The sequence below is a fragment of the Drosophila elegans genome, unplaced genomic scaffold (genome assembly GCF_018152505.1).
Source record: "Drosophila elegans isolate 14027-0461.03 unplaced genomic scaffold, ASM1815250v1 contig_149, whole genome shotgun sequence".
Taxonomy (NCBI): Eukaryota; Metazoa; Arthropoda; class Insecta; order Diptera; family Drosophilidae; genus Drosophila; species Drosophila elegans.
Window position 1 is genome coordinate 14,476,732 of NW_024545513.1, and position 24,351 is coordinate 14,501,082.

Below are 24,351 nucleotides of genomic sequence, written 5' to 3' on the forward strand. Positions count from 1 at the left end.
TTAAATAATTGGTTAATAACTATTTAAATTAAATGAAGGTAATATTTTTTATTTTAGAAATTTATAAAAAAAATCTCGTTTTTAAAGAAACAAATTATTATCCAGAAAGCAGGCTAGCTCGTTTGTATAAAATTAGCTAAATTAATTATATATAAATAAGTATTTATTCGAGCACTGGATCTGAGTATCCCTTTTAAATCTTATTTACCTGCACCCCTGTTTTCGCATTTGCTGTACTTTAGCTTTGTGATAAGGTTGTTTTGTGGAAAATATTCTGATATTTTGAGGGCCCATCTCTAGCTGCGGGTCATAAAACTCCAGTAATCTGCTCGACTACGTGAACCACCCAATCCGACGATTAGATTGCTTAAGAAATGGCCAGCGCACGGAACATTTTGTTGCTCTCCTCGTCGCGTTTGCACGGCTATGGATATTTGGAGCACGCCCGCGGCCAACTGGAGGATCTCTTCAAGGGGTAACTATTACCAATACAGCTATTTTTGTTGGGATATGAATTTATACATAAGAAATTGACATTTATATTGTATTTTTAAAGGCTCCCACTTTGACTAAAATGTACCTTTTCATGGGCTACCATGTTAAGTACACAAAAACACTCTTAAATAATCAAAATATCGAATAATAGAACAGATAATTTTATAAATATTTAAATATTTCTTAACTTTCTACTAAAATTGGATGTTATAATTAAATAAAAATTGCATTTCTATTATACATATAAACTTAAAGAGTGAGTTGTTATCAAGTTTCCATTAAAAAAAAGTTTACAATTAAATAACACTTGGGATCAGAAATGATATCTTACAGGATTATAACAATTTTTTTGATAAATGATCTTGATGTCAAATAATTTTCATCAAGTCGAAAAAAAGGGTATTACAATTAAATATGATATGATGAGGTGATCTTTAAAAAGTTACAACAAAATTGAATTTTTTAACTCTATCTAAATTCTGTTTATTGTATCCCAAAAAAAAATGTGATATTCCTTGCAGAGCCAATGTGAAAACGGTGCTCTTTGTGCCGTACGCTCTGCGGGATCACGACAAGTACACTGCCACCGTGCGGGATGCCCTGCAACCCTGGGGATACAATGTGGAGGGTTTGCACACGAAAACGGATCGGGAAAAGGCTTTGAAGGAGGCACAGGCCATCTTCGTGGGCGGCGGCAACACCTTCGTCCTGCTGCGCACCCTCTACGAGATGCAGTTGCTCGACCCGATTCGGGAACTGGTGCTCCAACGTGGACTGCCCTATGTGGGCAGCAGTGCGGGCACGAATGTGGCCACCAGATCCATCCACACCACCAACGACATGCCGGTGGCCTATCCGCCGAGCTTCGAGGCCCTGGCCCTCGTCCCCTTCAACATCAATCCGCACTATCTGGAGCCGGAGCTGGGCAGCCAGCACAAGGGCGAGACGCGGGACGAGCGGATCGAGGAGTTTGTGGCCTACCACGGACTGCCCGTGCTGGGTCTGCGCGAGGGCACCAGTGTCCGTGTCCAGGGCGAGAAGGCCACGCTCCTGGGCGATCGCCATGCCAAGCTCTTCAAGCCGTAAGTCGATTTGTACTTTGGCGTACGGGTTTCCTTAAAGTTAATACTTAAAATCATTATTTTTAAAAAACAAGTTTTTAGAAACTATATTCAATTATATTATACCCAATCTATTTGTAAGTCAATACAAATCAATCCCCTGACAAAATTGATCTTACATTTCACTATAGTCCTATAATACAAATAAGTCTTGAGCACATCAACAAAGTATGATTTTCAAATATTAAAATAAACCTTTCAAACTTTCATTAAGTTTAAACAAGTTCTTATATATTTTTTTGAAGTTATTATCAAATTTCTACGAAGAATTCTAAAATAAGTGTTAAACCCTTTTAAATTAGTTGTTTTACACCATATATAACTTTCGTTCAGCCAATACATTTCATATTGTCATGTTATTTATTATCATAATTTATGAAATATATTTGTTTAAATTTGTTGCAGTGATGGCAAAGCTGAGGAGCTAGCCCCCCAAGCGGATCTGAGTTTCTTGCTGCTGAAATGAGTATTCACCACGAACCACTTCAAACGATTGAGTTAAAGAAAACATCTAAATTTATTGTACATATGCACATACATAATTTGTATTATTCTGCAATAACAATTCCTATACATAAATAGTACACATATACAGTAATTTTATACTATGACTAAATGTAAAAAAAGTTTTATTTTTTTTTTGGGGTGACAAGGGGAGGAGGACTTCTCCTGGCGAGTGTTCATATATATATATATATTACATTTTTAAATAAATTAATCGAATTTCCCCTTCGTAATCGTAATAATAAGAATTTGACTGGCAGACTTCTTATTCGATGCTAAGACTGATGTGCTGGCAAATGATCAAAATTAACTACAAGTCTCGTTGTTACAGTAGATATCGGCTAAGAGAAGCTGGCAAGCACTTAATAATACTAAGTTTAAAATACAATTTCACCTGATTTTTTTTTAAGTGTATTAATTTATTTACAAAGCTCATCTATGGGTTTTATATTGGCATACAAAAACGTGACATTATCTTATCAATACTTTTATTTATTAAATAGTTTTCCCTTTCTTTTTCGATATGTTGACGGAATTATATATTCTCTTAGCCGATATCTAGTTTGTTTTTTTTTTACATTTTTTACTTGACAAAGTAGAAAGTAAGCACTCCTTAATTTAAACCAGTTTTTCTACTAATATTTCCTTTTTTGGCACACCGTTTTTGAGAGAGCCCATTCATAGGGATTGTAACACGTTGAGGCAAGGCGGCATTTCATTTGTTTTGTTTGTTTTTCGTACAGCCACATCGTTCGTTTCACTTAGATCGTAGTAGTATAACACTTAGCTTAACTAGTCATTTAAATAGGAGTCAATGGTGCGCCTGACTAACGTATGAAAGATAGGAATTGTTAATAGAGTTAGGCGGCGTATGCTAAGTATTTACATGCGAAAATTGAATGTCTGTTTGAAATGGCTCGAACAACTGTCCTACAACTGTCCATCTACGTTTAGTTTAACTACAACTAATTGCTGTTTACCATTTTGAGCATTGAAAGTTTCACTTTAAAGCAAGCAACAACGGGAATTGCCTAGGCCTAAACACTAAGTTGGGATTGAGAAAGGTCCGCTACAGGTCTTCGTCTTACACTTGGAAGCCACCTTCGAAATTGATTTCTAAATGGGGTTTAAGCCTTTTGGGTGCGAGTATAAGATTGCTCATAATAAGTCCTGCATAAGATCTATTCGACATGCACACACACACACACTCACACTCACTTCAATCACGCGATCATGTACACATGGAAATATATTAAAAAGGAACTGATGATATAACAGGCAGGAGCAGGAGCTGGAGTTGGAGCTGGAGCTGGCGAAAGATGCGATTGGATCCATGCTATTTGTGCAGAATACTTTTGTCCTCGTAGCGAATGATGGCGTCGCCGATCTGCTTGCGGGACGCCAAGTGGATGCACTGCTCCCGACCACAGCGCTCCGGCTGGCTCTCCGGCAGCGATCCGGCACGTGCCAGGTGGTTCCGCACATCCTGGCCGAAGCGAAGGTTCGGCTCCACGCCACGCAGTATGTGCACCGAGTGCTGTGCGGCCACGAACATATCGAGGATGCTCTCCACGCCCGGTGGTCGCGTCTCCTCGCCGGGCTGCAACAGCAACTGGTCGATGTCCAGGTCGCTGCGGATGATTGGCAGTCCCTGCGGATGCAACAGCTTGCGGGCTGTAATTGGAGAAGTTAAAAAAAAAAGGATACGTCATTTTAGCCAATAAACATTAAAAACTATGTGGCAGTTATCCTCACTTTAGTTTCCATTTATTTGTTAATTCAGTTCTTCTCCAGATCTCTTCGCACATATTCAGTGGCTCCTAGCTTACTTTCTTATTTATTAATTTGTTTATAAATTCGTTTGTTTGTTCACTTCTTCACTTTCTCATTTGAAAAGTTGCAAAGTCAGTTTGTGGTGCAACAAATCACTGCAAACTAGTATTAGTGTGATAATTAATAAATGAACAAGTGAGCCACTATCAAAATGAACAAGTTAGGAAGAGATCCAGTAAGTAATACTTTGATAAAATATACCAAAAATCATTAGTGTTACTTGAGTGAAGTGAATCAAAAGAGATCTAGAAAATTAACTACAGGGCAAATGAACAAGTAAGCAAATGAACTCTAGGGTGAATGAACACTCCGGAGTGAACAACAAAATGAGTGTCTCTGGAATTCAGTCACTTATGAGCAAACCACCACTCACCCTGGACATAATCCCGACTGTAGAAGGCGATCACGTCGTGGTTGCGGCGATCAAAGTAACCGCTACTCTGGCTAACGTCGCAGGTGTCGCACTCCCGGCAGAACTGCGCCCACCGGCATGGGTACATCTGGAAGCCGATCGGCGCGTACACCTGGAAGCCCTGGATCGTGTTCATGCGCACGCGGTTGAGGAAGTCGGCCTTGAAGACCATGCCCGGGGTGGCCAGGAGCACGAGCGATTCGAGACCGAGCTTGGGCAGCGCCAGGTCCGCCACCACCAAGCTGAGCAGCTGGCGCGGTCCGTACATGGAGGCGTGCAACAGCCAGTCCTGCGGATCTACCGGATTGCTCAGCTGCTCCGGCAGCCGAATGGATACCCAGGCGATCCGCGAGCCATCCGTTTTGTATTTGGAGGACAGGTCCAAGGCCAGCGTCTTCAATGCCTTGAAAGGATCCTCGTCACCCTTGCTGGGCGACTCCAGGCGGTACATGAAGATCTATGGGGTAAAACGTAGGATTTATTCTGCAACTACAAATAGTAACTGTGTGTGTGTGTGTGGTCTCACCAGCAGCAGGAAGGTGTTGTCCTGGTTTTGCATGCAAATCCTCTCGTACTGTTCCACAAACTGCAGAGCATCCGGCACCTGGTGCTCAAAGGCGGGCACCAACATGGCAATTCTCGTGCTCTCCGTGACATATGGCGATGGGACCACCTCCACGCGACCCAGTGGCTTCACCACCTCAAAGCTCTTGACCAGCAGTCGACGACTCCGGCCCGATCCCTCCTGCAGACTGAGATGCAGCTGGTAGTCCATGCCCCTTGTGGCATCGAACTTCCGGTAGGCACTGTGCAAACTGTGGTAGCTCAATCGCGGATGCTTGAGGGCCGCATACTGCAGCGCTATCTCCAGCACTTTGGCAAAGTCCAAGGCCTCGATCCGCGAGAGCGGCGCCACCGCGTGCTCCGCATTGCCGTGCGGCAGGAAGCTATGCGTCCCGTTCAGCAGCTGCCACGTGAGGATGTCGTGGCGCGTCTCCGGCGCACTGGGCGGCGGCACGCCCAGTGGCCAGCGGATCTCCAGGATCTTGTTCGAGATGCTCCCGTTGGCGATGCGATATGACTTCTGCTCCAGTGCATAGCCCCGCTCCTGCACCTTCTCGAGGTGGTGCTGCAAAACAAAGAGATTCATAGATATACATTTTTAAATTAAAATAGAATTATAATTCAGAGGTTTCTGAGACTATGAAGCCATATATTTACTATCCGAGATAGTCATAAATTATATTATTTATATAATATATATTTAATTGCCATTTCCAATTTTATAAACTTTTTAAGTTCCCATAACTATTTTAAATTTATTTCATCGATCCAAATCGTTTTTATTAATTAATTATAAAATCACAGGGCTTTAGTATCTCCAAAGATAGGTTTTGATTAATACCGAAATTTAATTTAATTTAATGACAAAACACGATTAAATCCATATAATTTTTGAATACGTTTCTATAAAATGGTTTTGAAATTTGATCGATTAAATCTATATAATTTTCGATAACAGCGATATTTAAAATCGGGATTTTTAGCGATGTGCTCGCTATACATATTATGTTATATTCACCTTGGAGTAGTAGGCGTGCAGACGGTAGAAGTCCTCGGGCGTCTGGACGGGATACACGGTGCTGGCATTGCGGAAGGCCTCCTCTTTGGCCAACTCGCTGAAGTCGCGATGTCGGCGGCCCGGCGCATCCAAAGAGTAGCTATACTGCCTCATGCCCTGCAAAGCAATAAAGATACAAATGTAGATATATATATAGTATATATAGAGAGAGTTGGCCAAGGTCAAGGTCAAGATCTGAACGATTCCGTGGAAGGGTAAACGTGCTGGGGATCCCACGACTGCAATGCCACATGCTTGCATGAAGCGATCCCTTTTTACGATCCATAAAATATGCCACTGACTGCCAAGAACGAGCATAATTAAATTAACAGTGTCGCACTAATGGAACAAAGATAGCCATTTCGATCGCGGATTTGCCCCCTTTTCCCAACCCACTGTGCATTATTTCCCGCCCTCGTTTTCCATTCGGAGCATTTTTAATTGGCGCGCGCACATTAATCAATTCCCCGGCAAAATGGACCGCAGACCAGCTTTTGAAGACGCCGTTAAGCAAACTCTTTAGGGCAGTTAATTAAGCGAAACACTCCGGCAAACACACTTGCATATCTGCAGTTTTTGTTTAGACAGCTGCAGTCGAAATAAAAACATTAAAAACGGTTTCAATAATTAAAGGAAAATAAAACCGTTAAAGTATTAAAAGTATTTTCATAGCTCTATCAAAAACATCAATTCTATCGATATTAATATTATAAATCATTTATTCTGGATGTGTTAATATCGACACCAAATCTTTGGATTACATTTGTTCCATGCAGAATTTTAATAAAGGTAACCGAAATATGAAATATATAAATACATAACGAAACATAGATACTTTCGATGTTTAAAAAACACATTTTAATTTTACAAAATGATTTGACAAATAAATTTTAAAATAGCGAACAAAAATTTTGAAATGGGAGTTTTTTGTTTTCAACCGATCATATTAAAAAAAAACTGAATTTTATTGGTCCCTAGAAAAGATGACAAAAACGTTTTCAATTGAAATTGGTATTATATTTACCCCTACGTACGCTGATGTGTGGAGACCACACATAGGACATAAATCATTCCATGCTGCCCCACCGCATAAATAAACGCAAATCCAAACAAACCAATCGAAATCAAACGAACGTGAAGCTAACATCTCAACATCGACCAGCTAAAAAGTTCCATTTACTCACGGTTCTTCGACTGTTTATGCCAAACTACGCTGCTAGCTCATATACATAAATAGAGCAATAATCAGAATTGATAATGAGTAAGAGACACCACACCTTCGCTTTGGTTCAGAGGAAGTACAGTGTTTGCTAGTTAATTTACTAAATTTTGGGTTTTTATAAAGGTATTTTTAAATTGAAAATGAAAAAAAAAATTACATATTCCAATGTGGAAAAATTTGAGTTTTCTGATAGCAATCCAAACACATGAAGTTTTTAAGGAAAAAAATAATATATTTAAAATTTTTTTGGCTTTACAAATCACTACTATATTTTTGACCCAAACAATTTAAATGATAAATAAATCTTTAAATTAAATTCTAGTCTAGAAAAAACCGGTATATATTTTGCACTTTAAATGAAAGAGGAATAAAAAAATGTCTGCAACTATTAAATAAAAAAAAAAAGAAAACACGACTATCTTACGATTTAACTGGAGACTTTAAGTGGTTGCTCTCAAACTGTCACGATGTGAAGTTAACATTCACAGCCTCCCCGCCCAATGCCACGCCCCCTACGCACACACTTAATCGACGGCAAAGAAATTCTTTTGTTGCTACTTGGAAATTAAATAAACTGTGATGTCCATCAACTGAGTGAGGCTGGTCTTGCTTTGAATTTGGTTGCTCATCTGCTTTTTGCGTGAATTTGTTCGACCAGTGACGTACGAAGTGGAGATTATGGGGGCCGAAACCCTACAGTCGAATCATAAAATATGTATTTTAAATGGAAACTTGAACATATTTAAATAAAAAATACACGACCTTAAGTTTTTAAAAAATCATTTTCTGATATTAAGGAACATTGCTAAACCAAATCTTCTGATCATTGAAAATTGAAAAATAGTTTTTTTTCCATGGGAGAGTTTTTTGTCATTCTAGCATTGACTGCTATTCAAATTTTGCTATTTTATGTCTTGTTTTTGTTGAAATTAAAGTGTTAAACAAACTTATAAATAAACAAACGACTTTGGGAGTGAAATATTAAATTTAGCCTTATAACTTTGGAATGGAAAAATTTTTTAAGCCTTTAACTAAAAAATTAATACGTTTAAGTTCTTGCCTTTTTTAAATCGACATATCTGTATTATTTGCAAATGAATTAGTAGTTTAGTTATTTATAATTTTTTAGACGATGGGACAAAAACGAACCCCTTTAAAAACAGAACGTACGTCACTGTGCGTGAGAGTATCTTTGCTTGTTGTTGGTGCTTGACTCTTTTTATTTTCTTTGGATTTTCAGGGTCACTGTTCAGCAGTGTTGGTCGAGTTTTTAGAAAGAACCAAAGCTGTTTGAATGCGTTTGCATATTAGTATACGAATTATAACTGTAACAATATTATATATTTGTAGGAATACTAATTTTTTGGGATTATTTTTAAATTTGAAATGTTTAGCAATATTTTTGTAAATTTCAAAAAGGCTATAATTGTCAGGAAAAAAAAAGCTGAACCGGTACCACTGATATTGTGTATCAATGAACTGATTTTTTTTTCGACCAAAGATCAAGATAAATTTGTATGTTCGAATGTGTGTCTGTCTGCCTGTACTTTTTTTTTGAGTCAATAGCAAATTGTTTAAATAAATAAAAACCACATTTAGGAAGTCCGTACAGATTGCACGACAGAAAAAAATCTGAGATAGCTTAAAAAACAGGCGGCAAATTAATTGAAGAATATACAATTTATTCTAGAAAAAATTGTGTTTTATTTAATATATTCATTGAAAGACTAATAAAAACAAATAATCAAAATATATTGAAAAAGAGTTTTAAAAATAAATTGGGGTTTGCTTGAAAATGTTATTCTCATTCGGGATATAGTATTTACGCTGATAAAAAACAACTTATTAAAAGTCCAAATATTTTTGGGAATAGGTTTTTTTTGTTTGCCGCAATTAATATGCGTTGCATTTGATATTATGATTTTATATTTAACTTAAGCGTGAAGTCAGGCGCAAAACTAATATATTTTGTATGTATTATTAAGGAGAGTTATTTTTGTTTGCAGTTTTAGGGACTTCCACTTATTCTGTCCGAGAACGGGGACTCACCTGGAAGCTTTCCTGGCATCCGGCCACCCGACTGGCGTACTTCACACACCTCCCAATGTTGACGCTGTGGTCACTGGTGCTCCCAATCCGGACGCAGCGCTCCAGATTGTTGCGCATCTTACGGATGACACTGCTGCTGAGCAGAATGCCCGCCTCTAGGGAGCAGTAGTTGCGATCACTCGTCCCGGGGGCCTCCTCCTCGTTCGCCGGCGGCTCATTCGATTGGCCATCGGCGATGGAGGCACTGCCCGCCGGATCCAAACCAATCCGGGCACCACCCATATACAGATCGAATGTGATGCTCATGTGATAGAGCAGCTTCACCAGCTTGCGGGCATCCACATAGACGGTGTCCGGCACCAACAGGAAGTAGTCATACTCATCCAGATAGTTGTCCGCTATATACTTGACCACGTGGAATGGCCGTCGACTCTCGCGCGTATCCGTGAAGCCCACAATGTTCTTCAGCTTGTAGTTGGTCTTCACACTGTCCGCATAGATGAAGAACTTGATCTTGTTGACCAGGTGGGCCGTGGTGCGGTTGAAGGCCGTCGCAAAGGTGTTAATGTGCTCCTGCGAGGTCATCACCCCGATGAAGAGCTTCTCGCGGATCCCCAGTTCCGAGGAATAGTAGCGCGGACGAATCACATTTTTTACCTGCAAAACAGTTAACGAAATAAAGTATTTGGTAAAAAATGTATTGAACAATATGTACGGATTCCACACTCAATTACCAGAATTTAATTTATTATTTGTAAATACTTAGTTGCTATTGAAAATTTCATTTAGGTAAATGGTAAACTGGTAAACTGACATTTGTCAGCAGTTAGTTAAGAATAATAAATAAATTTACGTTTACGATTTACAAAACTTTTAAGTAAATTTTAAGAGTTACTTAATTTGCAAACATTTTCTTCTAATTAGTTATTCTGCTTTTCAAAATCAATCAGTAAATGTAAATGTTTAGTTCTGTAATTAGAAGAATGGAATGCCAAATACAAGACCCTTGGAACAACCAATCTCTCCAGTTTCGGGAATCACAATCAAAGCTCAACTATGCGATGAAATGGAAATGGAAAAGGAGAACCTATCTGGAAAGCATCTCCAATGCATCAGGGTGAATAAATTGTTGATATCCAAGCAGATTGATCTGCTTGTGGTAAGGGGAAGACTTTGGTTCTATAATTACCAAACACGGTACGTGACTTTAGAAAACAAGTTTATTTTTAACATGAATCGTATTCCTTCAAATAATGTGTTTTTTGTTTAGCTTGTGATATACGATTGTAATATATTTTAACATAGTTCCAAAGAAATATACCAAAGCTATCTTGATTCAATTTCTTATTTCCGTTAGAGATCCAACATCTGGCTTCTAATATTTTCTGTTAAGATTAAACAATTCCCAGCAATATGAGTAATATTATCTCTCCGTTTCCACCTGCCTATTTTTAGCTGCTGACATGCACTCAACCCAATAAAAGTGCGTTAAGGGTCTTTTATCTTGCCAATTACATCTATTTCCTCCACGCTTATGTACTTAAGGCAACTGCCTCGTAAAACATCTCTTTCAAGTGGTTCCAGTTCTCTTTGCCCACTTGAAGGTAAATTTTAATTCTTATTTTTTACGATTAGATGACTGTTCAAAGTTTGGCACGGTGATGAGGAATTCCCCTCGAAAAAACAACTTTATCCACTATCTTTGTGTTAATGACTGAGCAGAAAAATGTTACCGATTGCGTTTCCCAGAATGCCTAGAAACGATGATAATGTCAGGTCATGGATTTAAAACCATGTGATTTTAAAAGTTGACAACTGGATTCTCTGGTCACGTCAAATGGAATATTTACTATTATTTATTGTGCCTTAAAAGAACCATGTGACATATGGCATTTTAAGTCCGTATTAATATTAATTTAGAATTTTTTTTGATTAGTTAACTTTGCATACAATTTTCTTAAGACAGCTATAAGCTTTTAAAAGTCAACTATACCATTTATGTTTTAAGAAGAAGGAGGATTATAAAATATATATTTATATAGTTCATTGTTTTTTAACAATTTTCTAAAAAGTTTGTTCAGTAAATCTTCTCTTGTTTGTATTAAAATTAAACATATTCTTTAGTATTTACTGCCATAAGACTGCTGTCAATACGAAGCTATAAACAAACGCACACCTAATTTATGGCTGCAAATAATGTAATTGTTTTTCTGCTTTCGTTTGGAATTTAATGGAATTCTGAGTACTGGCAGAATTTCGCAGAACTGAATTATAGCTCTACGCCAAAAAACTTTTGTGACTCACTGTGCAGGTAATTTAAAAGAAGAAAATTAGCTAAATATACATACTTCGTTTAGCGTTTAAATGGGCGTTTAACCGCCCTTCGAAATTTGCATACATGCAACTGGCTGAGTAATTTACTGAGCGACCATCTTAACCCACTGTTGACCCAAAGAGATGCGTGCATAGTGGTCACTCCTCCACCTTGATTTCCACCTGAGTTCGTTGAGTAAACAATTGCCAGTTGTGCAAGCACTTTGCTGTATTTTTTTTTTATTTATTTTTTGTCTGGGTAAATGTTAAACGGTGGCTGTGTGCAGTTTACAGGAATTATGGCTAATTAAAAATCGTTCTTAATAGATTTTTAATAACGGCAAACAAGCTGTTTGCTGCCGTGTTTATATGGCATCGTAAAGCAGCCGGATTAGCCAGGGTCAGTTTCAATTAGTATTACTTCATGTTTTTAAAAGACGCAGTACATGCGGGGAGTATTTCAATACATTCTCAAAGAACCTCATTATAAAGTTGCTCTGATTTTGAAACAGAAAATAAATGGTTAATAACCATTTTTCCATCAAAATATAAGAGGGTACTCAAAATATTTAGCCTGACATCAATCATTTAATGAAATGGTTTGACAGCATATTTTAAAAATAATAATTTTTTAATATATGTTTTATGAATAGTTATTTTTTTATTCTTAAAACGCGTGTGTCTCAAGTGGTCAGTGATTCTGGAGGTGGAAAGGAGAGGAGTGGGGATGCGGAATGGAGTGTCGTCAACAGTTGCTAGCTAAATGAAAATAAACACTCGTCTGCGGCGGCAATTAACAGTAATCACCTTAATAAATATATGTATTATATTAGTGAGCGAGCAAGAAGCACCGAAAAAAATTTTTATGGAAATCCAAAATTTATTGTAGTAAAACCTTTATTGAATAAAGAGTTTTTAAAGTAGCACAAAAGATAAACGTAATTTAAACCAGAGAAGACTATAATAATTTTAGATATTTTTCAGCCTTTATAATAACTAATTTATCTACAGAAATATGATTTAAACTGTAATATAATTTTAAAAACACTTTTATACATTTTCATTGTAGTTGAAATTAATTAAGTAAGTATTTCGTATGAATATAAGATTTTCTCGCTGTGGAGGGCCAATCAAAGTCGCGTTAGGCGCGATCGAGAAAACCAATTTCAATTTCAATTCGTATTTAATTGAATTGCAGGCAATGCAGTACGAGTACCTCGTTTCGTTGCGTATGCAATCGCTGCCCACTTAATGGGTCCATGTGGCGCTTTAATTGCCGCGGTGGGGTCACAGCTTGATCCGCTGATCCACAGTGGATCGGTTCAAGATCTAAATCTGACCTTGTGCCAATACCACAGATAGATTCGGGCTAAAGAGACGGGACGCACACGCACATTTGCCAATCATCAGATGTGTAAATATCGCCGAAAGATAAACCACGGGTAAAAATAACACAAAAAAAAAAACACAACATCCATTTGGGCTAAGATCGCTCTCGAGATTTGTGCTTGTTCGGTTGGATGTTTTGTATCGTTTTTGGGTAAATAAAAATGCTTTTCTAAATATGAATGATGCATGAATAATGAATAAACTATTTTCAAGAAACCAACATTAAAATAGTGATTGCTGTAAGCTATTTTAATAGGAAATGTATTTATTTAAAAAATAAAAAAAAAACAAATTATAGGCTTAAATATTTAAACAATTTCTTTCTGAAAGTTTAAATTTATTTGTTTTAAAAATTCTCGTTTGTTAAATATTTGTTCACCTAAAAAAATTTCTATTACCCGAAGAGGTGAATGACATGTGATTTTTGGTAATTATTGTGGAGCCTTTTTGGATACAACTTTTTTGATGTGACAAATGAAAGCATTGTTTACTTTACAAACTTCAATTGCATAACATTTACATTTTATGCTAATAATACAAAAAATGTTTTTACTCTGTTTTATTGTCGTTAGTTTGCCAGTCGCCACTGTAAATCTACTTGTATATATGTAAAGCAGTTCCTAAAAACTTGTCGGCTTTTAACAATTCCGTAACAAGGTCGTGCCAGGCGCAAATGTGATTCACTAAAAGGTTTGTTCACCTGAACAATGAGTTCGCATCTTTGATCCAAATTCCACATAAACCATACACAACCGAGAATAGCTAATAAATTTCCCGCTGGCGGATAAATTCGCGCCACCGATTGAGGAAATCTTTGGGGCACGTGGGCCAAGTTATGGTAAAGATAACAACCACTTTCGACAACCTTGTGACGTAATATGACAACAACGGAAGTGAGCCAAAGAGTTAGGAAGAGTATTTATTGACGAACCGAGCAACCAGCAACCGAGCCAACTGGCTAACCGCCTTATCGATTGGCTGCCTTATCAGCGGAAAGATATGGCTAAGACGACGTCACCGGCACCCAAAACATCGGGCGAATAAGAACCAAAGGCATTTCCAATTTCAATTTCCATTTCCATTTCAAAAAAATTAATTAAACACACATTGATAGGGATTTTGTTTGTTTACTTGCTGCTGCTGCCCATGCAGTAAAAGGTGACTCTTTTCCCAGAGAAACAACAAAAAACACAGCCATGAGAATATCTAACAACAGACGAGGCCTAATATCATATATATAATATATATCTGATAAATACAGGCAAACAGGTTATTCTGTATATTTTATCATCTATTATTATATTGTTATGTCGAAATGGTCTTAATGTTAAATAACAAATTTTATCATAGGTTTAAAGTTAATTAAATGGCAGATAATTCAGTTAGTAGTTCTTATGAATATTTGACACCATTTTGTATATATGTTAGTAGGTAATTTACTTAGTAGTTCATATATTCGACATCATTTAACGTTTTTTGTACGGAAACATTATTTTACCAAGCAGTCAGTTTTAACTTTGATTGAAATATATTGTCCGTTCAAAACAACGAATAACCCTTGTGACAATATTACCGAATTTAAGCGTATCAGTTCGAAATATTCATACAGCTTGCCATATTGTCAAATGTAAGTTTAAATTTGTTGGCTTGATGAGTCAGGGAGTGGGTTAAACTTGAACTTAGGACGCGATAAAATGTTCACAGTTCCCGCACAGTGATTATATGACTCCTGTCGTCGTCGTCGGCATTTGGTGTAATAAATCTCCAGATAGCCATAGCCCCTATGGTGTAGTTTTTTATATGGCGACTACTTAAGGTGTGTTTGCTTTTGTAGGCAAAGTGTAATGAGCCGAATGAGTGATATCTGGAGCATGTTAGAGATTTAACACGGGGTTAGTTTATTTGAATAAGGCCTAGCTAATATTGTGCCAACGATTAAAAACAAATATTTTGCCAACGATTACAAGTAATCTATTTTTCATTCTTCAAGCTTTAAGGCACTTCTATTTTTAGAGCTAGTGTATTTATTATCCGAAATTAATGATTCTATAGAAGCAAACGTGATTCAATTACTCAACAATCCAAATTAAGTGATCGATCAGTTGATGTGCTATTGATAATTATAATTAATTAAATGACTATTTTAAACTAATCGCTTCCGAGTTAGTAATTATAAGGGCATAATATGGAATTCTAATTTGTTAAACCATTTAGGGACTAATTCATTAATACCTGATATTGGATTTAAGAAAGTGTTTCTAAAAAATCGACTCCTTAAAGTTCGCCTATGCAATAAGTGTCAATAACAAAATTATTTTCGAATTAAAAACTGTAATGCCCTTAACCCCCTTGTTCAGTCGACTTATTAAAGACGTCAATGAACCGTATTTAAAATCAATTATTTAAATTAACGGATCAGCACTCGGTAACCCCACGGTAATTGATTCAATTATGAATCGAATTGCTGTGTTGGTTGTAAGTGTAGTTTAATTATTCTAGGGCAGTTTTATAGCTTAAATGGCTGTCTTTGGGTAACCTAAGGGTATTTCGTTCTTTTGTAAAATCTTATTAATAACAAATCTAATAGAATCCATAGATCTTTACGTAAAAGTCTTAAAGACCCAATGCCCCCAATCGGATTTATATTGATTGTCACAATGACAGATGTCTGGATTTGTTTGCCTAAACCACTGAATCACTCAGCCACTGCAGAGTCGACACCTTTACATTACAAAATATATATATGTATGTGCAGTTGCCCAGACATATGGCGTACGGATCAGGTACATATAGCATATATAGGCGGCTGGCAATCTCGGCTCGTTTTTTACATGCTCAGACAAAGAGAGAGTGAGCTGTGCAGCTGCAAATTGTATTGGATTGGACAAATCTTAATTGGGACAAGTGCGCCGTCGACCAGACACCGAGTTTTTCTAACGCCCGCGGGGGAAGCATCAAGTCTAGTCAAGTCCCCAGGGGCTTATGTCAATTTATTGGGGCCGCAACAGTACTATATCGTATCGCACCGAACCGTATTGTACAGTCTGCCTCCAAATAAATGCCTCGAGCCTCAGACTTCAGACCGGAAATGCGACGCGCTTTTCAATTAAGCCCCGCCAAGATGTTACCATTCAGATCTGCCCGATCTGCCCGATCTGTCCGATTTGCCCGATCTGGGTGAGTTCAGTGGCAATTGTGGGAATGCCCCAACTCCCAAGCGTATCGTCGTCGCCCATAGAAACCACATCCACATCCCGCTGTTTCTGTTCGTTATGAATGACTTCAGTTTGCTTCAGATTAGATCATGGAGAATTAAATTCGAGCTCCTGGTAATAGCATAATATAGATTTAAATTTTTTGAATTAAGCTAATATAACTGTTAACTTTTAGTAATTACAAAAATAAATATAAATTAGAAGATAGTTTAACATACAATCACTGATCGTTGAAGTCCACATAATCAATTTTAGGAAATGCAAAACAATATTTATCACAAATGTATATTTGTAGGATAAACAAAGGAAACAATAGATTCTGGTTTATATGGCCTAAGAGTGCTTAAAATATATTCAAATTCAAAAAGGTAAAGTAGCTAGTTTCACTCAAATACTTTTCCATACGCCACAAAATTGAAAAATTTTACTCCTGCATTGTGATCTTAGCAATAAAATAATACAAGCTATTTGTAATTTTTATAAATATTTATGATTATTTTGATTTATTAATTTTCATGATCTTTCTTTATATAGATAACCTACTATTCATACGTCACTTGTGCTTATCATATGAAAAAACTTTTCTTAATCATCACGTTTCAATTGTTTGATTATATAATCGGAAAACAAATGTTTTTTTATGTCATACGTTTATCTTTATAGAATCAAAAGATTATCATATCTTGGCTTTCATAGAGCAATTGACTCATGGCATCATCAATTGAGTGGCAGAATTTGCTCCCGATGGAGATTTAGTATTTCGTAAATAAGTTTTGTTTGCTTCTCCTCCATCTAGATTCACTTGTTTGTCTATTTAATCAAATATTGGCGAACGCAAATCGATTTTGGTTTTGGGATTTGGTTTCGGTTTCCATTTCATTTTCAATTAAAATCTTGCGCAACTTTGTACACCCGATAAGCGGGTATATTTATAGACCTAGTGCTACGCCAGCCAGTCGGCTGATAAGTGGACATAGAAAAAGCAAACCCATTGATCGGCCAGAAAGACGATCTTTGGGGTTCAACCAATTCTTTATTCAATACACATGGTTGAGGCATTTAATTGTACAAATTTCTTCGATGGTGGTCCATTTCGAGTGGTTCATTTGTCGGCATGCATCCCAACACCCATATACTTGTCGAACAGATAGTCACCCACATCGCTCTGAGCCTTTTCCAATTGACAGATGTAGTCCGCCAGGATCTTCTGTCCGTCGACCTGCTCCTGCAAGAAGTTCGCCTCGATAAAGTCGCACAGATTCGGGTCCGACTCCTCACCAGCCAGGGTATGCAAATCCAGCAGATGCTGATTGACCTCCAGCTCCATTTTGAGGGCCTGCTTTAGGGCATCGAGACTGCTGGCAAAACAGGGCAACGGCTCGGGTACACTGCTCAAAACAATAAGACCACCCCGCTTGTTCATGTACTTCATAATCTTCTCCGCGTGCTCCCGCTCCTCCGCGCTCGACTGCAGGAAGAACTTGTGCAATCCCGGCGAACTGATATCCGAACGATCGAAATGGTAGGCCTACGTAGATTGAATATACTTTTTATCCCGTGAAAAGAATTAGAATTAAGATTAATTTCATTTCTTTAACTTTTTTGGCTCAAGGTCTCCATTAGTCTAACGATTTTTATTGGCACTAACTATAACGCTCTATGTCATCGAATTCCAATAAAATATTGTAAATTTTAAATTAGATTTCTAAATTGAATCGATCTTAAACAAATAACATAAGCAAACAGTTTCTTTTTGGCGATTTTCAAATTTAAGAACAGAATTTTTAGATAATAACATTGAAAAATATTTAAAGTTTTTGAATATATGCTTAAAATTATTTTCCATTAGTAATAAATCTAAGAAAGCTGTGCAATATTGTATCAACATCGGAATACGATATTCGCTGGATAGCAAATTCTGCATGGCGTATTTCTAGATCTTCGTTCCGGAACGCAACTACATCCTGTACCCAATATCCTGTATCCTGGCTCCGGATACTTACTCACCATGGCCAAGTACTGGTGGCAAGCCTTCAGCTCCATGTTGATCTGGTCGTTTAGCTTGTTCTCGCAACTCTTGGCGAAATTCTGACGCATCAGCATGCACATGTGGCGCTTAATGTTACGGAAGCACAACGCCATGTCTTTCGTTTTTTTTTCTTAGTTGTAGATCCAAAATTTTTTTTTTTTAAGTTTAGAAAACCATACAATTTTGAATTGAAAGCAAAAACACAAACAGAGTGTCTGAAATGCCAACTAGGTCGGTTTGGACAGGTGGTGAGCGATCGGAGGCGGCCCATCCAAATCCGTCCATTGATCTCCACATCGATCATCGACTATGGAGATCGTGATCGGGGAGGTGGTGATCCGCTGACCCACCGCCAAAAAACGGTGGGTTAGAGTTCAAAGTGCTGCCGGCTCTGATTTCACTTAACTTCCACTTAGCTATAGTGTGTACACAATCGCTCTCGCTTCGTTCGCATATACGTATTCCATATATATACACCATATACTTACATATATATCTCTGTCCAGATATGTTTGCCTTAACTTCAACAAGTACACACGAACACGAACACACGGGGCCACACTAAGTAAACGCAGTTATTGTCTTTTATTAAGTGAATGGAAGACGACTTTGGTCCGAATTTTGTATAATCTTGTGATACCCTTTCTCAGAGTGTTAACCATTTTCTTTAGGTTTAAGAATGTAAAACATTTCTTGTAATAAATAAAAAATTAATTGTAAAAAAAAAATTCTATAAAACATATCAAAATATTAAATTGTTTATAACAATAAATACCTTTTTTAATTAATAGATCTTCAAATATTGTGTTCTTTAAAATTAAACAATTCTTTATTAACTACATCATGTTTATTAAAGATTTTTCATCATCAAGTTAAAACTGGATTTTAAACAAAAATAAAAGAACAATATTTTGCAGGGTACCTATTAAGTCGACTATAGATTTCCTTAAGCGATTATTTTAAACTCTCGTCACAAAGAAAAAAACGCATATATTTAATATTTAATTATAATTATTACCGGGGCTAAGAATGAAGTTAATTTTAGGAGGTAAAGGTATTGGCAATTTGAAGATCATTCAAGCCGGAGTTTGAAGACATTATCTAAGACACTGTGATCAACTGACCAAACCTACCCGTAGTTTAATACTAACATCCACTCATTACGCACATTAAAAAATACAACAATGAAATGGTCGCTCTTGAGCCATGTGCGCCTCATAAAAAAGGCAATAATAAAGATATAAGTAAGCATTTTCACCGACACACAAAAAACCAAACCGAAAAAACACGTAAGAGTTATGCAAATCATCGTTCAAATGGACAAAAACAATCTATAAGAATAGGTTCTGTAATAATATAGAATTTCTTTTCTTCTTTCTTTTATATACAATTATATTATTAAGTTATAATAACTTGTTAGCATCATCCAGAAGATGTAACTTTAAAACTAAAAGTACAAGACATAGCCAAACGGATAAAGTAAGCTTTTAATCTTGACTTCCAGATTTAAATTGTATTACAATTTTTAAAGTGTCCATGTGTTTAGAATATTAATTTTTATTCCATAAATTTCTTATTTAAATTATGAATTCACTCCAGAAGACCCAGCAAAGTGCAAATTGGGACCTGTATGACAACTTCGACGACACTTTTACATCACCTCCAAAATAATGGCAACAATCCAGTTTTCGGTGTCATAAAAACGTGCAACAAATTATTAACATTATATTAAGCTGCGGCGTCACAAAAATAAATATATATATATCCGACGTGTTGAACATAACGCAAACGCAGCATATAAAATAAAAAATCAACATAAATTGCTGAACATGAGGTGGAAAAAAGCGTACGCCACAAGAAAATATTTAATCGATTTGAGTCTTTGTCGTGATGATGCCCTTCCAAAAGGTATATGTTTTTTTTTAATTAATATTTTATATTGATTTGTGGGAAGTGCATTAATTTATAAGACTTGTCTTGTAGCGCTAGGATAACAATAACAATAAATAAATAAATTCGCAAAAACTGTTAAAAAAAAAAAAATGTTTATTATTCGTGGTTTTTAATTATTTCTTTGATTTTCAAGTGTATTTCAAGCTCAGTTGGCAATATCTCCTGTTTTTGCGCACTCTTTTTAATTCAATAAATTGGGTCTTTGGTCGGCGTAGGGATAATTTACAATACATACGGACGGTGTATCAGTTAACATTTATGGGTTTATTTATTTAAATTTAATTTACGAGCACCCGATCGTCTGGAATTTACCGCCGCAGTTCATTTAAAACTGTTAAATGCGACCTGGCAAAGGAAAATAATAGGGGAAAAGTAAAGCAGAGGCAATTTGAGAACTTTCCACAAGTCACGCCAAAAAGCTTAGCTTTTCCACAATAAATAAAATAAATCGCAGAGTGGGAACTTGAGTTTGTTTGCGGGAATTCATCGATAAGCGGAATAATTCAAGCCGAAAAATATAAAGTGACGTCTGAAACGAAGCGGTCGAAAATTGAAGCACAATGGAACACTGGACAACAGGGTCTACGACTAATCGGCGAAATCGGGAGAACCCATATGGGCAGTGTGGAATGGGTCATTGCCCCAGGAAAATACTTAAAGCAATATGTGAAACAAATGTTCGGTGTTAATTACAACGCTCGCTCGGAAACTATAACTTGTATGATTTAGAGAGGTTTCTCTACGAATTAGAGAGGCCATTCCGAGGCATACGTGTGCCGATTTTGAGAACCCAGTAGACACACGTGTTGCTTGGACTTGGATCTATAATAAATAGTTTTGTTTTAGATCAGTAAAGGTTAGTAATCCTATCAACTTAACTAAAATTCTCTCTTTTGCAACAGTTTAACACCTCTCCAACGATTCATTTAGGAATCCCAAGAGATTTTCGTATTTCCTTAACCAATTTAATTAAGTTTCAGCAATTGTATTGCCCCTTTTTACAATTCTTGAGGGGCAGTTTAAAATTGAAAGCCATCTTCTTGAGATAGGATAAGCTTTAATCTATCCTGGGCAAAGAAATTCGGTGTAGTCGAGTGTGGCGTTGCGGCGATAAGCAGGAAGGTCAATAAAGCGCTATCAGCACTGCCCGATGGCTGATGCCTGATATATGAGACATGTGGCCGATGCCGCCGACGCGTCGGCTAAGCATTTGCATTTTTTTGGTTACCATTTCACAGTCTCATTGCAATTGGCTATCGAATAATCCATTCATAAGCCAACATGCATCGCATTGGAAGCCAACTAGTTGGCATCAAAAACAAACTTAAGTGAGCAACAAAGCCTCATGTCTAGGTCGCTTTATAATAATCGTTTGGGTTGACTTAACCCTATCTTTAGCACATCACTTCTTGTCTAAATACAGTATTTTCAATATAAACATGAATTAAGAATTTTCATACGTTTTTTCGCATCAATGGGAACATTTTAAGATTTCTTAAAAATCACCATTTACAAATTGTTAACTTTTCTTGTCAAATCCATAATAGTATAATTAATATTATTAAATAATATCTCATGCGGAAGGGTTAAAGCTATTAAAAATGAATCTTTTACCGAATAAGAAGCAGGGTGTAGGATAAATTTCTGCATCTGCAATTCAATAAAGTTGTGAAAATATTTTTTAATAAATGAAAGGCTTTATGATTAGCAATAATAACTACTATTGTTAACAATCCGATAATCTTATTTTGGTCTCATGCGATGGAACTTTTGTGGTACAATATATTTAACATTTTATTGATGAGAACCAGCAAAATATAATTGCCTACTTGCAAGATTGTTAAGGAATATTTTTGCTTCCTTAAATAAGAATTATAAAGCGTTCTTCAAAACATTTCTTTGGCACAAGTGTATATTGCACAAATAAATTTAACATTTTTATTTCTGATGAGCTTTACTATATATTTTTCTAACACCTATCAAAATGAATCTTTTACATTAGAATTCTACTGTTTAGGAAAAGGATTGAGGATATTTGGAATCATCATAAATCTGCAAAAATAATCTTTATTTAGAATAATGGCTTTGCATGTCTGAAGAACTTTTTATGAATGATAAAGAAGGCATCATTAAGGCGATCCTTTGACACTTATCCCCACATATAATTTGAATGTTCTAAAGAACTGGGAACAGTTGACTTACCGGCTTTTTGGCCGCCAGCGGCTTGTTGATGAGGTTCAGATGGGGCTCGAACTCCTGGCCAAATCGTTCGATTAGCAGATTCTCGGCGGCCTCCTGCGGACACTCCTCCTGCTGCACCAGCTCCCAAATGTCCTGCGGAATGTAGAAGCTGAGCAGGAGGCCCAGGACCAAGCCGATGACGAAGTAGTGATTTCGATTTAAAGACGCAACAGGTCTCCGCATGTTTCCTTTTCCCCTTCCGTTCCCACTTGAACTTGACCGACTGTTCCTGTTTCTTTTCCCACAAGCAATACAGCGAGAGGGAGATAGCAAATGGATTTCGGATGTGCGTGGGCAAGGGAGAGAGAGAAAGAGAGTGTGAGTTGAGTGAGAGAGCGAGGAACAGGAGTTTTGACCAATTTGTCAGTCGCACATTTTCGCCACTTGTTGCCGTTCCGTTGCTTTCGCTCTCTCTTTGCCGCTTTCTTCGTTCTTTGCTCTCCTTTCGCCCTTCTGCACTTAACTTTGCCTGTTTTTTTATTTTATTATATTTTTGGCACTTCTCGCCGCTCTCGTTTGTCGGCACGCACTTCTTTCTTTCGCTCTCTTTGCGTCTCCTTCGCTTCTTTCATTTTCGACACATTTTCACACACTGAAAAAATCGCGCGCGATCGCCCTTTTCGATTTACACCAATTTGCGGCGAAAAGATCCGTTTTCAGGCGGGGCAGCGGGCGAACAAAAAAAAATAATAAAAAAATCAAGCGGGCGAATTTCGGCCCGGTTTTCCGCTGCGCGCAAAGTAAACAAGATAGAGGTGGAGAATCGTCGATGCCGACAGATGTCAATCGATGTTTTCAAATCATCGGTTTCATCGATGTTTGGCGAGGCACCATCGATGTTCTTCCATCTCTACTTTGGTTTCCCTCTGCCGCAGCGCTGCCCACTAATCATCGTTTCTTAACATAAATGTTAGGATGTTTTTCCATATCTGAATCTTAGCTCATGGCGGAGCATGTCTTCGCTACCTGCGGAGGGTGACGCCACTAAATATCGATATCACTCCTGCTCTTTCACACTGTCAACGGTCCCACTCCATTTTTTGTACAAACTCATTTATTATTGACGCCAGTGATCTTCTGTAAGAAATGTTTGCTAATCTAAGCGCCAAGCCGTAAATTAAAATCTAAGGAACTCATACAAAAATGTGTAAATAAATTAAACGCTTGAGGTGAAGTATTTAGCCGCTAATTTGAAATAACTACCAAATAAGGGAGGTGTCCTTGGTAAGTGTAGAGTAGGTATTCGACAAATGTGGATAGTGTACTCGCTAAACGTATATTATTTATTATTTATGTAAGTAATGAATTAAAATAACTTAATAAAATAAAAGGTACACAGGGAGACAAGTTAAAGGTTTTCAACCTAGTTGAGCTATCTGCGATAATAAATACCCAGGTAAGCTTAAAGGTATTAAATGTGGATCTATTGTTTGGGTAATTAGCTAGGAAAATACAGCGTGTAATGCTCAGAAGCAGAAATGTTATACCTTATTAAATTCGTAAACAATTTCCAATTTACAATAATTTTTGTAAAATAGTATAAAGTAAAATTGGGAAACTTGTTTGAAAAGTAAATTTTATGAAATTAACCGGGGACCGATTTTTTATCTGGACAAAAACAGTCAGTAATATGTCCAAGCTACAAGTTTTTGTTTGTTTGATAATGCTTCCGGCACTGAAGATACTTTGCATTAGCCAGTGCTCACTGTACTGTCTCTGTACATCAGCACCTTTTACACGGACAGTGTTTACCTTTTTGTGTGACGCTTTCGGCGCGCTTAAAACCATTTTTAATTGCTTGTCCCACTGTCACTTTTCTGGGGTCCCGCAGCCGCTGACATTGTAAAAGTTGTTTGGCTTGGCATTGTTTTCACTTCACCAGCGACCACAATTGATGGGTCGCTTTGGGTTTGGAGACGCCTGAATGGGAAAACTCCGCGCAGGCGATGATCGG

The 24,351-nt window shown here is 37.2% G+C and overlaps 3 protein-coding genes across 5 annotated transcripts; 1 reads left to right on the forward strand and 2 right to left on the reverse strand.

Moving 5' to 3' along the window:
• The first annotated feature begins 253 nt into the window (after positions 1-253).
• On the forward strand, positions 254-2,200 carry LOC108150011 (probable alpha-aspartyl dipeptidase). Its single transcript, XM_017277964.2, has 3 exons — positions 254-475; positions 1,017-1,577; positions 2,022-2,200. The coding sequence occupies exons 1-3, from the start codon at positions 375-377 to the stop codon at positions 2,080-2,082; spliced, it is 723 nt and encodes a 240-aa protein (XP_017133453.1). The 5' UTR covers positions 254-374; the 3' UTR covers positions 2,083-2,200.
• On the reverse strand, positions 2,133-23,137 carry LOC108150009 (chondroitin sulfate glucuronyltransferase). 2 transcript variants are annotated; one of them, XM_017277960.2, is made up of 7 exons: positions 22,359-23,137; positions 21,771-21,806; positions 9,258-9,914; positions 5,948-6,103; positions 4,892-5,494; positions 4,327-4,822; positions 2,133-3,794 (listed from the first exon to the last, which is right to left on the reverse strand). In XM_017277960.2, exons 1-7 carry the CDS (start codon positions 22,578-22,580, stop codon positions 3,457-3,459), a joined length of 2,508 nt encoding a protein of 835 aa, XP_017133449.1. In that variant the 5' UTR covers positions 22,581-23,137; the 3' UTR covers positions 2,133-3,456. The 2 variants fall into 2 exon arrangements, with proteins under 2 accessions (XP_017133449.1, XP_017133450.1); XM_017277961.2 differs by lacking the exon at positions 21,771-21,806.
• LOC108150010 (soma ferritin) lies at positions 17,188-18,589 on the reverse strand. Of its 2 annotated transcripts, none has more exons than XM_017277962.2 (2): positions 18,182-18,578; positions 17,188-17,702 (listed from the first exon to the last, which is right to left on the reverse strand). In XM_017277962.2, the coding sequence occupies exons 1-2, from the start codon at positions 18,314-18,316 to the stop codon at positions 17,277-17,279; spliced, it is 561 nt and encodes a 186-aa protein (XP_017133451.1). In that variant the 5' UTR covers positions 18,317-18,578; the 3' UTR covers positions 17,188-17,276. The 2 variants fall into 2 exon arrangements, with proteins under 2 accessions (XP_017133451.1, XP_017133452.2); XM_017277963.2 differs by having other exon boundaries at positions 17,326-17,702; positions 18,178-18,589.
• Positions 23,138-24,351: the final 1,214 nt, after the last annotated feature.

Coding starts and splice junctions, on each gene's coding strand:
- LOC108150011 (XM_017277964.2), top strand. CDS start 375: ATGGCCAGCGCACGGAACATTTTGTTGCTCTCCTCGTCGCGTTTGCAC. Junction 476..1,016: donor CTGGAGGATCTCTTCAAGGG/GTAACTATTACC, acceptor TATTCCTTGCAG/AGCCAATGTGAAAACGGTGC. Junction 1,578..2,021: donor CATGCCAAGCTCTTCAAGCC/GTAAGTCGATTT, acceptor AATTTGTTGCAG/TGATGGCAAAGCTGAGGAGC.
- LOC108150010 (XM_017277962.2), bottom strand. CDS start 18,316: ATGGCGTTGTGCTTCCGTAACATTAAGCGCCACATGTGCATGCTGATG. Junction 17,703..18,181: donor GCCACCAGTACTTGGCCATG/GTGAGTAAGTAT, acceptor CAATCTACGTAG/GCCTACCATTTCGATCGTTC.
- LOC108150009 (XM_017277960.2), bottom strand. CDS start 22,580: ATGCGGAGACCTGTTGCGTCTTTAAATCGAAATCACTACTTCGTCATC. Junction 21,807..22,358: donor CGCTGGCGGCCAAAAAGCCG/GTAAGTCAACTG, acceptor ATTGAATTGCAG/ATGCAGAAATTTATCCTACA. Junction 3,795..4,326: donor CAGTCGGGATTATGTCCAGG/GTGAGTGGTGGT, acceptor CTCCAATTACAG/CCCGCAAGCTGTTGCATCCG.